Source organism: Macrobrachium rosenbergii, chromosome 33 (genome assembly GCF_040412425.1).
Source record: "Macrobrachium rosenbergii isolate ZJJX-2024 chromosome 33, ASM4041242v1, whole genome shotgun sequence".
In the NCBI taxonomy this organism is placed as follows: Eukaryota; Metazoa; Arthropoda; class Malacostraca; order Decapoda; family Palaemonidae; genus Macrobrachium; species Macrobrachium rosenbergii.
Genome location: NC_089773.1, coordinates 9,272,212 through 9,289,091, shown reverse-complemented (window position 1 = coordinate 9,289,091; position 16,880 = coordinate 9,272,212). Strand labels below are relative to the sequence as shown.

General features: G+C 38.6%; 1 protein-coding gene across 2 annotated transcripts in view; it reads left to right on the top strand.

Annotated features, from left to right (window-relative positions):
- Pkc98E (Protein kinase C) overlaps window positions 1–16,880 on the top strand; it is a 72,322-nt gene that overhangs the window by 8,354 nt on the left and 47,088 nt on the right. For both annotated transcript variants that reach the window (XM_067133342.1, XM_067133343.1), the window contains exon 2: window positions 15,718–15,864. In XM_067133342.1, the coding sequence (XP_066989443.1) occupies window positions 15,718–15,864 (147 nt within the window). The remainder of the gene's footprint in view (window positions 1–15,717; window positions 15,865–16,880) is intronic.

The following is a 16,880-nucleotide window of genomic DNA, read 5'->3' as shown; positions in this document are numbered from 1 at the left end:
CTTACCATGTGGTAAGTATCGGAACAACTGCTTCACAAACCTCTTACCATGACCGGGGAACAAAAACTCAATCTTGCAAAAAGTAAGAAATGTTTTTTGAGCATTCCTGAAATATACTGAACTTTGTTATAGTGAAGATATACCATAAAGTCTAGGGTAGTCTTAGTAAGGTAGCCCTCATTGTGAAACCTAGGCTTTGCACTTTTTATTCAGGCGTCCGCTAATTTAAGGTGTGTAGTTGAAACTCACATAATAGGTTTTTTATTATTATTTTTATTGCTTTATAGATAATGTATTTATAGGTATGTTTGTACTTTTCAAAATTAGGCTATGGAGTAACCTAGTATAGACAGAGGATTATTCTCTTTATGATATTTTGCAGATTTCTGCACCCCTTTCAGACATATACTGGTGTTGAGAGAGAAAGTATGGTATACAAATCTAATAAGTGTATAATACAGTGTACAGTATACTCTAAAGTGTACATATTTTGACCAACTAATTATGAAAGTTCCCCATTTGGTGTGCATACAATACTGTACACATGTGGCATATGTAGGATACTTTTTTTATTGAATTTTAGCGTTCGTGGCATTAGCAAAGGTGTCCATTGCTTTTGCTTAACTTGCAGTTGATGGTGTACATTATTAATAACTTGTTAGTATAATTAGGTGAGGTGGATGTATGGTTTTTCTTCTTTATTGATTTCAGTTACTTGAGCGTTTTCAGGGAAATTTGGGCCCAACTTAGATAACATGACTTGCTTAGGTGTGTTCTTTGAAAGCTTGGAAAACTTATTTTCATTAATGCGTGCCTTGGCTTGCCTACTAGAATCTACCATGGTCCAGGTAAAATTTACCTTGTATACTCCTGTCATTGCTAATAGCATTTCACTTACCTGACCTATAAGTGTTTTGGAATTACAAAAATGCTCTAACACCAAGACTTCTGTATCACACAAATTTTTCTGATTATTTCTCTTGTAGAGTTAATTAATCTGGTTATTTCTCTTGTAGTGTTAATTTTCAAGGTAGAATACACTAGTGTATGGTACCTTTTTTAAGATGAACAGATTTCTTAGCTGTGGTGTAGGCCGCTGTACGTGTAGAAAAGCAAAATGGACATGAGGAGTCGAAAGGGTAGTTAGAGTCAATCTAAGCAGACTTGTTCATACTTTCTGTAAAGAAATCTCAACATTTGGATAATAGATACAGTATGTATACACTTTCTTGTACATCAAGTAAACTTATTGTCATTCCAATAGTAGCCATACATTCTTTTAGATTAATACCAGCTGTTGCATAGTAAAGAGTAAGGGAAAAGTTCCAACAAAATTTTCATTATTTTGCAAGTCATGAACTTGATAACCCCAGCATAATGGTTTCTGGTATCTGGCTCTGCCTGTAGGTGTCATCCAAATTGTTTTTCAGTGAATTTTTGACTGAGGATGTCATTTGACATCCCTGAAGTCTCAGTGGTTGGAACATTTCTAATCACTGGATCTTAAAAGATTAAAGAAACATTAGAGGAGAACATTTTTTGCAAGATAAACTAAAAACACCAAAATCCAGTCTTAGGAAAACCAACATCCCAGGCTATCGGCAACACTGAACTACCAGTCATCATGACATTAAGTACAACATCGTCGTGCAATATGATCGTCAGCATTTGTGTGCCAGCTTTCCCTCTGTGTGGGTAGACAGGCATTTGGTGACTTCTTCCTACCCTGTTCTGTCCTGTGCACTTTATTGTTGGATTTCCATCTGATTTTTGTCTTCCTTTCTTTCTCTGAGATTTCATGGGTTTTCCTTTTGGTCTTCATTTTGCTACTTCTGTAGATATTATTGTCATTTCTAGTTCCTCGTTGGGCGAGTCGGCAGAGTTGTCTGCTAGCACTCGCTAGGCCCGAGTTCGAGTCTCCGGTCGGCCAATGAAGAATTAGAGGAATTTATTTCTGGTGGTAGAAATTCATTTCTCACTATAATGTGGTTTGGATTCCACAATAAGCTGTAGGTCCTGTTGCTAGGTAACCAATTGGTTCTTGGCCATGTAAAATGAGTCTAATCCTTCAGGCCAGCCCTCTCTAGGTGAGCTGCTAGGTGAGCTGTTAATCAGCTCCCTCCTCCTCCTCCTCCTCCTCCTCCTCCTCCTCCTCCTCCTCCTCCTCCTCCTCCTCCTCCTCCTCCTCCTCCTCCTCCTCCTCCTCCTCCTCCTCCTCCTCCTCCTCCTCCTCCTCCTCCTCCTCCTCCTCCTCCTCCTCCTCCTCCTCCTCCTCCTCCTCCTCCTCCTCCTCCTCCTCCTCCTCCTCCTCCTCCTCCCTCCTCCTCCTCCTCCTCCTCCTCCTCCTCCTCCCTCCTCCTCCTCCTCCTCCTCCTCCTCCTCCTCCTCCTCCTCCTCCTCCTCCTCCTCCTCCTCCTCCTCCTCCTCCTCCTCCTCCTCCTCCTCCTCCTCCTCCTTTTTGCACTTTTCACTTTTCATTCTTTGCAGGTCTTCTAACTTCTTCAATTGTTATAGCCTCCTGTTGATCTTCATTTTCTTCACAGATTTCCAAAGTCTGTCGTTCCATTGCCCCTTTTTTGTCAACTTTATTATTTCATTTTCATCTTTACGCACAGTACAGTACCTTGTGTCATTTATATTTTCATTTCTTCTCACTGAAGTTGTTACAGTATTTCAAACATTTTTGTTTCTTCCCAAGTCTGTCATTCCATTGCGCCTTTTTGGTCAACGTTATTATTTTGGCTTCATCTTTACGCACAGCACAGTACCGTATGTCATTTATATTTTCATTTCTTCTCATCCAAGTTGTTATTTCAAACATTTTTGTTTCTTCCCAGGTCTGTCATTCCATTGTTCCTTTTTTTTTTCAACTTTATTATTGCATTTTCAACTTTACGCGCAGTACAGTACCTTATGTCATTTATAATTGTATTTCTTCTCATCCAAGTTGTTACAGTATTTCAAACATTTTTGTTAATTCCCCTTTGACGTTGTTATCTTATCATTCCTCCCAAGTACTGTATTCTTTTTTACTTTTGCTGCTTGTTTCGTGACCTTCTCCCCCATATCTCACTCCTCTTCTCCCTGTGTACCTCAATCTTGCATCTGAAAGAGCTTGAATGAATGTCCTCCAGGCCTGACCACTTCCTGGCAGCGCTATTGAAGTCTTGCAGAAGAGAACTGAGGAAACCTATTTTACCTATGGAAAGAGTCATTAACAAATAATGACACCACAGAAATCTTCAAGCATGCAATCACATGCAAGTACTGAAGCCAAGCAGCGAAAGTTATCTCCCTAAATCTTACTGATTTTTGTCACTAGCATCCCACCTGATATACAACTTTGAGAGAGTTGTAGGAAATGCTATAATCAAACATCTGACTGATGAGCTTACCAATCAGTGTGGCTTTATACAAGGTGGGTCTATGGCACCACAGGTCACCACCCAAACAGAGGGAGTAATCAGAATGCTAAAATCAGGAAATGAAATTGACCATTTATCTTTACTCCACCAAGAGTTTTGATAAAGGTAATCACTTCATACTACTGTATACAAAAAGCACCTGTACGAGTGTGGCTGCCCATCTTCTCATATTGAACGCTTCAGGTATCGGCTACCTGAGCATTAGCCAAACCAGCCCATGTTATACCAAGTATATTGTAAGGAACGTTCTTGGTTCTTGTGTCTGTTTTAATTAGTGATATGATAAGAACTCCCATTCATAGTGTACTGTATCTATATTTATTGACAGTTCGCCCTTATCAGTTCTTATCAGACTCTAGTAAAACTACACATACTGTACTGTAATTTCAAAATGAAGTTGATAGTATTGTCTATTCCTAATTGTAAGTAATCAAAGTAACTTTTATAGGGAGCAAATCTGTGTACATACACTTTGGTAAGAAAACGTATCTTGGTACGTTGAGCAATATAGTACAGGGTTTCATGCGACTTTCCGGGCTGGCCTTCCCGTAGTAGGGAAAATCCAAGTCCTCCTTTTTTCCCCCACGAGTGAGTTACCAGCAACGCAAACTGTTTCGGGCCCTTGTCCTGAGGAATCACTTCCCCTGCTCGCGTGTGTGACAGGGAAACTGATGTCTTCAAGTGGGAGATAACAGCAGTTGTGATCTCATGGTAATTCCTCCCTTCCAAGGAATACCTCTATTAAAAGATGATAGTTTGAATCCTCCTAATGGCTTATAATATGAGAATTTGCCTTTTTCCTAGGTGCACAAATATGAAGTCCCTTTATTTTGATCTGACCTCAACAGCTGTGCAGCCTAAGGAAGTCTGAAGCTGCACTGAACTGTGCATGGTGATTGCTCTCAGCCTGGTTTTCAAAGATTCGGTTACTGGTTCCAGTATGTGCTAAGGATGTCATCTATTAAAAAACTAAAGGTTTCTGTATCTAGGAAAAGTGCCACTTTTACTAAAAATCTGCCGTATCTCGATCGTTATCTTGACCCAGATGGATATGTCATAATGATTGACACCAAGTAAAATCAAATATTTGGAAATCATCATCTCTTTGGCCCCAAGCTGCAACCCCTTGCATTCCTTTTACTGTACCTCCATTCATATTCTTCTTCCATCTTACTCTCCACCCTTTTCTAACAATTGTTTCATAGTTCAACCACGAGGTTTTCCTCCTGCTACACCTTTTAAACCTCTCAATTCTCCTTTCAGTGCTGAATGACCTCATAGGTCCCAGCTCTTGGTCTTTGGTGTAAATTGTATCAGTGCTGAATGACCTCATAGGTCCCAGTGCTTGGTCTTTGGCCTAAATTGTATATTCTACCTGAAGACCCAATCATGGTATACTGATATTGACAGAATCATGGCAAAATGTCCTAAGGAGTTGGCATTTATTACGAGAACATTATCATAAAAATATCAAGACCATTTGTATGTTGAATAGACTGATTATAGACTGTTGCTCCCCACTGTGGTCCCAACTAACTGTGGCCATATAGATTGGTTAGGGGACATTCTATGCAATTTCACCATAAATGCTGATAGCTTCCATAACATTCCCCACTGTGCTAGACTGAAGGTTATGAAACTAACGAGCATCCATCATAGGCATTGATGCTATATGTATACAAATTTAAGGAGGGCTTCGTACCCTAATCACCCAGCACAGCACTTAAAAACCAGAAACTTTCACCCTTCAGTTCCACCAAAATCCTAGAACTAGTGTCGGATGCTCACTAGCTTAACCTACTTTGTTTCATCTTATTGGATGAGCCAAGATGCAGTACAGGCAGTCCCCCGGTTATCAGCGGGGGTTCTGTTCTCGACACCATGACGATAACCGAAAATCGCTGACAACAGAAAATCGGCGATAATACGTCGATCCCGTTATCGGTGCTGATACCCGGTTAACGGTGCCGATAAGCGAGGATCAGCGCCGCTGTTAAGTGGGGATCGGCACCAAGGTTGGCGCATATTGGCGCCAAAAATCCAGTTATCGTTGTCGCTACACAAGCTCCGTAAAACCGGATCGCCAATAACTGGGGACTGCCTGTACCAACCTTCCTTTTCAGCAACCTTAACAAGAGTTACAGTTCTACCAATTTGGCACCTTGTATTGTGCTCTGTAGTAGGATCCAAGATCATTGCATGTAATAATTGCAATAAATACCGCAGTGGACCCCCAACTATTCGTGGTTTGGGATTCATGGCTTCATTTATTCACATGTTTGTCTGTGGAACGTATATACACATTATTTCAAGAAAATTTGCCTATTCACAGTATTTTTCATGGGGAAATATTCACTGATTACTGTATTTTCATATAATTTTCATGACTAAATGCATTTTTTGTGATAAAACTTAAAATGCTCAGGTATAAATATTTTTAGTATTTTTTTTTTTTTGTGTGTGTTTGAACTATCAAAATACTGTAGGCATTATAAGCGTTTTTAGAGGGGTGTCAAGTATTCACAGATTTTAGCTCTTCGTGGGGTTACGGTATGCATTCCCTGCGAATACCAGGTGTCGATTGTACCTAAGTCCACATGGGAGGGTTTTGATGAGGTAATCACCTGCCCCTAATGGGGGAACCGGTTATGTGTACTTCCTCTCATTATGATAATAACCTGTATCTCAGTTGCATTTTTATTTTATACAGTAAATATCTTTCTGGGCTTCTCAGACATTGTGCTCTACATCCTTAACTGTTGGCTCTCAGAACTCCTGTATTGATACTTTCGATACTGTTTCAGTGCTACAGTGAGACAGTGCTAAACTGAAAGTTCCAAATAATTGGGTCACCTGCCCTCTCAGTGCATGACTGCCATTCCTTTTGGTATTATTGATCCAAGTGTATCTGTATTAATGTAGTGTCCAAAAATATATAACTCAGTCACATCCTTGAACATTCTTGGGAAGAATGCTGTACTGCATTACAAGTAAAATACATATAATACATAAGCACTCCAAACAGTTCTCATGCTTACCAGTTTTTAATGTTTAAGTGGTCACATAAAAATAATGTATATCTTGGTGTCAGTCCCACAATTCTCCATCTTCTGTTACATTCCAGAGTAAAAGAAAGCACTTCAGCTCTTCACTTATCTTCATTACGTAATTTACACACAGTATAGTTGCTTGAAGACTGAAACTACAACAGAGAGGGCTTTGTTATAATCTCTAAGGGCTCTGGATCTACAACTCCGAGGCCTCAGGCTCTGTCAACAAGCTCTAAGGTTTTAGGCTCTTGTTTCCAACAGGCTGCATGAGTCATGAAGGAGGTTCTTGTAAGCAAGGTGGGAGTGAAGGACGAGCTTCTTAAATAGGTCATGTTGGAAACTTCTCAACAATGCACTTCACAAAGTTCCGTATAAAAAAACACAGACGAAATCTTCGTCAAAAGATGGCCAAGACTGAAGAACACTCGGGCCAACACTTGATGGCGTGAACAAGTCACCTGTGGGTACCTCTCTATTTCGCTGATAGAGACCAAATCTGTAAGCTAGTTAACGACACCTTGCCAAGACAGACAAAATATGAGTTCAGTAGTATGTAAGGGGAAAAGAACAAACCCCATAAAAAGCGCACAAAGTTAACGAGAGACGAGACTCAGAAGTGACTATGTATGCCTTATCATGCACTCGACTGGAAAGCAGTTGACCATGCATGGTAGGCTCAGACCAAGGCAGAGTAGGGCAAATAGGAAGCTAGTGGATTTCAGTAGAACGAATCTACATTCAGCCGGGGCATGCAAAGTACAGCGGGAATCTCCTATTTATGTAGGTGTAGTTTTGTATGTTAGGAAAAATACAAATTTTTTTTATAATTTGATATTTTTCAGCTTTTCCCGTCATCTTCCTTTGTCTCTTCCAGTGCCTGGGTATTGGTCACACTGATTATTATTTGTTTTTCCACAACTGTCATCTGTTGAGATCACTGTCACATGATCAGCGTTTTGTACTAAGTCCATGACTTTCCATCTGTCAGCTTGTTCCAAGACGTTAGTAGTTGGGGCACCTTTAACAATATGCAAGGTTGTCCTCATTTTTCTGGAACAGCACTAGTCCATAATTTTTACTGTGCCTTTTGTCAAGTGGACTTGTCAGTTAACATTTTGCAACCTTGTGATGGCATTTTTGATGGTGAAATCATCTTGGAAGACTGGTACAGATAGGTGTAATTTAGTAGTTCTTGCACAAAAGATGCACTGTAGCTGCTTTTGAATTAATGGATGACCTGTTGGTCCATGGGCTGGGCCAGTGAAGTCACATTCACTGTAGATTGCACAGCAGAAAAACTCTTATTTACAAGTTCGTTTGCAAGGGGCAAGGCATGGTGTTCAGGAATAGGATATCGTACCTTTATATACTTCAGTCACAGAATAGTAGTGGAACTAATGGGAAAGGCTGCTGCATATTCATCCTAGTATTCCCTCGAGCATAATACCACAGGAGCGAATGCACATTTTTCAATATCCTGAGACTTGAATTTTCCAACAGTACAGTAAGCGGTTTCGGTTTATGATTTATCAAAGCATTGATACATCCTAACAGTCACACACCCCTTGTTTTGCTTGAATCAATTTAGCCTTTCCCCATGCCCCTGTTAAAGTTCTTTTAGGGATGTGCTGCTGATACAGGGCCATGTCATCAGAGTTGAAGTCATGGTCAAGTATGAGCTGTGGAAAGGTCATCAGAGCTTTCAGCAGCATCAGGATTACCAGAATTTGGTTTGCCACTGATTTTCCTATTGGCAGATTTCACAGAGGGCCTTAAAGTCCCTCAGCCACTCGTCTAAGAAAGTTCTACACGTGATCCTGATATCTTTGTGTTGAGTGAGTGGGTCTGAGATGGGCTTCTCTTTTGATCGCTGAGCGTTAAACCATTTATACATACAAGCTTTCGGTTGAGTTTGTCCTGTTAGCAGATTTCACAGAGAGCCTTAAAGTCCCTCAGCCACTCATCTAAGAAAGTTCTACACGTGATCCTGATATCTTTGTGTTGAGTGAGTGGGTCTGAGATGGGCTTCTCTTTTGATCGCTGACTGTTAAACCATTGATACTTACAAGCTTTCGGTTGAGTTTCCAGTGAAATTCCCTGAGCCATAAATTCTGAGAGTGTTTTGGCACTTGATGTCGTAATACAACATCAGACAAGTTACTGGTTATCCGCAAGAGCTAAGCTCAAATGCCTCTTATTATTTTAGTGACCCCAGTACAAGGCTTGGTTATCATTTGATCTAGCTCCTTGTATCTAATTCCAAAGTAAGAACTGGTATCATTGCTTTCAATAATTATGGCGAATATTGCATTGGGGATATGCAGTGTTTCAATCCATGCAGAGGCAAGCCTCAACCAGTTAATCCACTACCACCTTAGTCATAAATCCAATCTCCTAGTAAATGCGCGCTCTCTCTCTCTCTCTCTCTCTCTCTCTCTCTCTCTCTCTCTCTCTCTCTCTCTCTCTCTCTCTCTCTCTCTCTCTCTCTCTTGCATTAATGAAAATACAGTACAGGTATTGAAATTACTATTTATTGCTAAGTGTACAGTGTTGTTTTTGGATGGTCAGTTGCTGTTGTAGAAGGATCCTTTTAATTTAATTAAATTCTATGTGTTTTTTAACCATTGTCCCCGTAGGGGGGTAGTACCGTCAGTGCACCTCACGTGGTGCACTGTAGGCATTACTTAAGGTTCGTTTCAGCGTCCCTTCCTTCGGCCCCCAGCTGCAACCCCTTTCGTTCCCTTTCCTGTACTTTATTTCATATTGTCGCTCTTTCATTTCATTTTCCACCCTCTCCTAACAATCGTTTCATAGTGCACCTGTGAGACTTTTCCTCCTGTTACGCCTTTCGAACCTTCTCACTGTCAATTTCCATTTCAGCGCTGAGTGACCTCATAGGTCCCAGCGCTTGGCCTTTGGCCTAAATTCTATCTTCTGTTCTGTTTAGCCGACTGTACCCTTGTTCTTATTCTTGACCACTTCGTCTGTTTGCTATGTGTGAAAATATAACTACTATTTTCAAGCGCAGTAATATACAGACCAAGCAGAAACATTTCTTGTCATCTGATTATAAAAACTCTCGGGGTATATTTCTTAAATAAAGAAGTACGGTACTGTACTTTCACTGAGAAAACCAGCTTTCTTCTTATCACAGTTTTGAAGTTATTACTTAGTAAGCAATGATTCTTTTGCTGTTTTCTCAAAATGTATAATATAAAGAAATAAAATTACCTATCAGAGATGATTCCACAAAATTCTGAAACCTGGAGGATTTTTAGTGTTAACTATTGATGTTAAATTTAGCATTAGGAAACATATTAGGGTTGCATCTCATTTTACATAAATTAGAATATCTTTTCAGTAATTTTTTTTAAAATGTAAATTACATAAACTCAGAGATAGAATTTTTTTCATTTTTATTTTCTAACACTAGAATTTTAGGTATTGCTGTTGGTGAATAATGACGGGTAAAAATTTGAAAGAAATCCCTTTGACTCTAAGGTCAGAGTATCAGCATACATTAGGATGTGGTCTTATAGCATCAGAAAATCCCTTAAATGTTCAGATAAATTGAGAGGTAGGCATTAAGACGTTTCATTTCACGTTCAAATTTAATACTGTGGCTATAATGATGTGAAGCTACTGCTGTTTTAGTCACTGATGGGGCCCTTGAACCATACCTGGACGTCGTAAGGGCACCAGGGAAATCTCAAGCGCTGTAGTTGAAATTAGATAAGTTCCGTCTATGTGAAATGTGAGCTTGTGAACATTTGTTTATCATTGCTGTGAATCGTAAGACAAGGAAAGAATTGAAATGAATAAAATAACCAAATTATCTTTGTACGATGGAACTGCTGTTAGCATGTATAGTTTGAATTTATCGGCGCGGATGCACTAACGAAGAATTTCCTGCAGTGCACCTGCAGCACTTTGGATTGATCCCTTTTCATTTATTTATAGAATATAAGGACTGTTATACTGAAGGCAGTAAGAACGAGTGTTTTGTTGTGGAAACTTACGAGAATGTGAAAAAGGAATAGAGTCAAATGTTAGTTGCCACAGGTTGCCAATGTGATCAGCCTGAATGCATGGTAGCATACACTTGCTTATTGATTAACTGAAATTTTTTGCTTTGCATGACAGTCGATCTGAGGTCAGTGTCACGTTGAAATAAGTTGACACGGAGATAATGACGCCAGCTTTGAGACATCCTTACAAATTTAGAATTGGGGTTTATGGTTCAGTGGCCACTGAATTAGGTCAATAATTTTCCAGTATAGTTTAACACAGGATGTGAAAATACTGATTACTGTATGAATTTATTGTCAGTAATACATTGAGTAGTTTTCTCATGTGAGTGCAATTGAGGAGTTTTCTCTTCTGAGTGGAATTTTTTTTTGTCTTGCTGAATATTTGTCTTGACAGGGCGGCTAAGATTATCCAAAGTTTGTTGTTAAGTAACATATCAGAATGGCTCAGTACTGTATAAGTGCTATAAAAGTAATTTGTCTAGCAATAATGAGGAACTTTTTTATTTTGCCCTGTACTTATTGAGAGATGGTTTATGTTGTACATTTTCATAAGGTAGGGGAATTAACAGAAGTCATGTACGATACTGTACTATCACTGTGACAATGCGTCAAATTTTTTAAGCACATCTAGCATCCTGAACGTGATATCTGATATCAGTACATCCTGTTCTTTATGTTGAAAAATGAATTGACATTCACACTTCAACAACTTACAGCAACGTCCATTTCAGACAGATACACTGTAAAGGTTCCTAATGTAACATTGGTTATACAACACTTTGTTTTCTGAGAAATAATGGAACTATGGAGTTAATTATCATGCAATTGGCCACTAAGATGATTTCCTTTCTCATGGGGTGAGAAACTTGCATTTACAGTTAGTGTCATGTAGAGTAGTTATTTATCTACAGATTACCTCTCACAGCATACTAAAGAAAAGCATCGTTGGAGGCAAGAAAGTACAGTATTTTTACAAGAAGCTTTTATTCAAACATGTTATAATAAGACCACCGAGGGCTGCCTCTTTCTAACCGTGAAACCTTGCAGGTTTCTGAGGGAAGGAATCACCCTAAAGAAATGAACTGATATTAGGAAGGAGGAGGATGAATTAAGGCACAACTGAGACCTTGTACGATACTGCAAGGAAAGAACTTCACCAAAAAGTGAAACAACAAAGTGGAAGGACCTTGCCTTCAAACTGGGTATAATGCAGTATAGTAGGTCCCTAATCATGAGTATGAATGCAAAATTGCGCAAGGAAATTTGAGAAGACTGTTATTAGATTAAAAAGTCCCAGTAACCCAGCCTCCTAGTTCAGGTAATCATACTCTGTACACCAACAAGATGGGAAGCCGTAATTCCAACACTGACTGAAACACCAAGAACAAGATTTTGGAAATTGGTTGTCGAGGAATTACTTGCGTACTTCAGTGTAATTGCTTCTGATAAGGATCGCAAAGAATGCTGCCTGAGGGAGGGAATCTGACAAACTGAGGTCCCAGGGATTGTGCCCTGTGTGAGACAACACTTCATGGAGAGAGTGACTGCAGAAGCAACTGCCACATACAAGATTCCCCAGGCTGAACGGGAAAACTAAAAACCCTCTTGAACCATGCTGCAGGAATAAGGTGTCAGCAAACTGTGGGCTTGATAGCAAGGGACTTGTGATGACTTAAGAATGTGATGACTTAAGAATAGTACACAGATAGGTCAAAGGGTACAGTACAGGAAACCGTGGAGGTAGGAAAGAGCAAGGGCAATGAAACATGGCAAATATCCACCTTAGACTTTTTTAAACCCCTGAGGTTCTTCATGGAAAGTGGCAGGGCAGAGGAGTATTTGCTGAACAGGACCTAGATAGCAAAAAGAGACTAATTTGCCCACTGCAGGAAGAATGTGAAACCATCCACACAATAGACCCATCGACCAGGTGCATGAGGGCAACTAAATGACACATTCTTAGAGAGGGAGATTCGCAAACCTTTAGAAAATTCCTTCAGAAAACATTTAAAAACAAAGAGCAGGAAGGGGAAATCAGTGTCCAGGGCCCAAAGGGTTGACAAAAAAAAGCTGAAGCTGCAGTCTTTAGTTATAAGAAGAATGTAATTGAGAGCCTAGCTTGCTAGAGAAAGACCAACACCATCATTTTGAAATTCTGCTATCAGCTGCCCAAAGGTCATTAAACAAAGGAGGGGTTGGGTGATGGACAGTGGAAGAAATGAGTAAATATAGAGAAGATCTCTAAGAAGGAAGAGTCATTCAGGAGAAGCCAAATAATTAGTTACAAAGAGGACAAAGATGAACAAGGTGAACATAAGAATTCTGCATACAGAACCTTGAAATTGTGCTATACCAAAGTAAATGACGACAATTCATTTATTTTGGAGAGTGATGGCGCTCTACTGTTATATTTACATAGTGCAGCTTTATTATGCCCTTTACAATATGATTGTCAACCAGTGAATTGACAAACAAAGGAAGTGTCCACTCACTGCAATCTTGGAAACCCAGTCATCAAAAAAATGGTAATGAACTGCTAGCACTGAAATATTTTTTAATTTAATGCTGTTACGGTAATAACGTGGCTGGTTTATAGGGTAGAGTTTCACTGCTTTTTCCAAAACTATTATGGTTTATTGACAATATATATATCTACTGATGCTGACAGGACTTTGTTTGAAATAAAGTAGTAATTATTAAAACCTAATACTGTCCAGTACTTGTCAACAGATGGCCTCTGCTTACTAGATTTCCTTATTTAGGAGCAACAGTATTGGGATTTTGACTAGGCTTCCTTTTCATGTGATGTTTTTTTGTCAATAAATCTCTTAAATTGAATGAGAAGCATAAAATACAGTACGGTCCAGTTTAGACTTATAATACAGTACTGTATGTAGAATTACTGTCAGGTGTAGAATACTGCATCATGAATACTCAAGCATAAGCTATCTTGTAGGACCTTTCTTGCGTATCAGAAAGCCAGGATTTTGAAGCACTAGATATTCTGTGGACAGAATGAAAATATTGTGAAAGGACTTGTCAATTTCAGAAAGCTATTGTTGGAAACAGAATACTCTATACAAATCATTCAGATATTTAGGATTTGGATTGGGCAAGGAGGAAGACAAAAGTATTCAGTTCAAGAACTGTGGTACTGTTATTCTTATTACAGTATTATTAATAGCCAAAATGCAACCAGAATTTGAAGAGGGAACACCACTATCCCAATGGTCTCAATAAGGAAGGCAGCCCAGTACGGAAAAAGAAAGAATTAAAGGATAAAGTATAAAAGAGGAATAACAAAGAATCAAGCAAGATTAAACAAGGCACGACATGGGACTTAATAGAGCCTGCATGACAACAAAGCGTTTGTACCAAGTTTAAACTTTGTGGTTTGTGATTGATATATTGCAGAGAAGAATTTTTGAAGTAAATATTATTACAGTAATGACTTGAGCAGTGATTGTTTGTTCCAACGGGAATTCGAACCTCTACTTTCATGAATGGAGTTTGCCAGCACAAGGTGCACTGTGGCTTTCACTGATTTAACTAGAAAAACATAAACCTATCAGGTAGACCTATGAGTCACTTTTGACCTGATCTGGTGTGGTTTTCCGTTCTGTGAATCAGCTGCACCACTGTAACTCTGCTCTGGTAGCGTCCTATGAAAGTGTAGTTTTGTATCCTAGGAAAAATGTGAATTACTTTCCAAAATTTTGTATACAGTGTTGTCATTATTGACAGTTGTTTTTGTGATGCCAGTTGCCGAACAAAAATCGTTCAGTCAATCTCTGACTGGTAGATCGTGAGGTATTCAGTTGATTTCTTCTGTAAACATGAAGTTTTTTATTTTTATGTTGTGTAACAGGGATTTCTAACCTGTTCAGTATTGTGATATTACATTAAATATACGATACAATATGGTGAGTTGGAAGGTAAAACAAAATGATGGTGTTGAGATTATGTTGCCTAATACAGTAGTTTGAGGTGTTTATTGCTCATCAGCATTATTGATATGCAATCATACTACCAAGAAATGCTGGAGTTAAGTTGAAAGCGTGAAGTCACACCATTTTTTTCTCCATATCCTCAGTCGCCAAGTGCTAATATTCCTTGGGACCTGTGATGCTTGCAGAACTATTAAGTTTTCTGACCACTATATTTTTCAATTTTACAAGAAGTGAGCTTGATAGTTCTCGTTTTCAGTATGTAGTGCAATTTTACGTTTCTACCTTTTCGTTTTATGATCAGGTTTAGATAGCGTAGTTTTTCCTTTTTGTTTAATATTAATATTCACTTGGCGTCACCTCCATAGACAAGCTAATTAGGTTGCAATTTGGCCATGCTTTCCATTTCTCAAGTATGTCCAGATTGCTTTTCTGTAGTTATGTAGAAATTGATTGAATCTTTTTGACCCTACATGGCTGACTCCAGAATCATAACCAAGCTAATTGACAGTAGTGTGAAAATACCATTGGATGTAATTTTCTCTCAATCTGAAATATTTTAGTACAGTAATAATATTTTGTAGGTTTTATTGAATTTTTAGTCATAATTACCTTATTTAGATTTATTAGCTGGCCAAATTTAGTAACAGAAAACAGTACAAGATGAAAATTTGTCAGTGCTGTGGTACCTGCTAACTTGGTCCCGCAGTCTCTCGGTGAGCACTGTTGGCTGTAATTAACTGTAATTACTCTTGTAGCTAGGGATGGTACTGTAGGCTTGTTATTTGTTGTGTCTTGCAGACCCATATCCATGCAAAGGCCAAAACTTTTGAAAGGGATACAAAATGAATTAAGTTTGACAAAAAGCAGGTTTGAGAATTGAAGTTTACTTATTATCTTTAGACTCTCTGATAAGAGTGGTGTATGTTACTTGAATTTTCAAGGTAATCCATATTCTGTAATTGGTTGGTACAGGACAAGTAAATTTTACATTGAAAGATTTGTAATTTCTGAAAGGCCCAAATCTTTCAAGTCATGTTTGATTCGTAAGCAACCATGTAAAGTGTTTACAGTATATTGAAGTTTTACAAATTTGGATAGATGCAGTGTTCTGAACTGTAAATGAACTCATAATTGTTCATGATGGCAAGGTATTGTGTGTATGTCAAACACAAATTACAGTCATGTTATGACATACTTCAATCCTATTGTTTTCTGTTCTGCATTTATACATTTATATATATGTATATGTTTTTTATTACAGGTGGACTTAGAACCTCAGGGGAAACTACACGTTGTAATTGAATTAAAATGGGCTCAACTGGAAGATGGAGGTGTCCGGCCGCGAGAATTCCAAGAGCGGCAAGGCTTCAATCGGCGACGATTTGCCATGAGAAGACGCGTTCATCAGGTAACTGTTCACAGAAGCTTTTATGCATTTGCAGAATTTTAGAGCTGAAACTGAGGTTACACAGCATTTAGGTACAAAGAGATTGTGTTCTGGTGAACTGTTTAAACCCTAATTCTATTATCTCAAGTACCAGCTGGGAGATCTGAAGTACAATCCACAAGTTTATAATTTTGCAATTTGCTCGTAGCTACATTTTTTAATTTATGAAATTTTTCTTTGTGGGCTTGCAAGAATGCATGCAAGAAAGTAAAGAGGGTTTGGACCCCTGTCTATTTGTGGTTTTGGATTCACAGCTTCACCTACTCGTGGATTTTTCTGTGGAACGTATAGACAGTGCACAATATTTGCAGAAAATTCGCCTATTCGTGGTATTTTTTTTTAAGCGTCTCTAGTAATTACCATTTTGGAGATATGAAGCCCTAAATTAGGTAAAAAATTCACATTAGGATTTCATTGTTGTGTCAAGTATTTGGATTTTTTTATTATTTTTGAAGCAATAGAAACCCAAAGAAATAGTTTTCTTAAACTATGTAAGAGAAGTTAAGGGCTGACTGGACAAAAAATTCCTACTTGGAAATAACTGGTGAGTTAGTTTCATGACAAGAAGAAACTGAAAAATAAAACCGGAGACAATTTTTAATTTCATTTTATTTTTACTTCGGATGAATGTTACCTACTGCTAAAGTTATTCAACATCTTTGCACCTTAGGTGTAATGGACGTTCAAAATAAAAGAATAAAGCTTTACTGACCTGGATGAACTTTCTGTATTCACCTGTTTCCCATCAGGTGACATTTGAATGTGTATGTTCTTGTCAGAATCCTTCATGCCGTAGCCTCTGCACACAGTGTGATTGGCTGTAATAGTTTTTACTATATCTGGCATGTTTCTCCCTTGTATCTTATTGTGATTGTTTTCTGTTTTGCATTAAGTCATCTACAGCAAGCAGAGATAGAGGTGTTAGGTTCTGTACGATTGAGTTTTGCGTAAACCAAATGTATTCAGTTGGGCTTGGT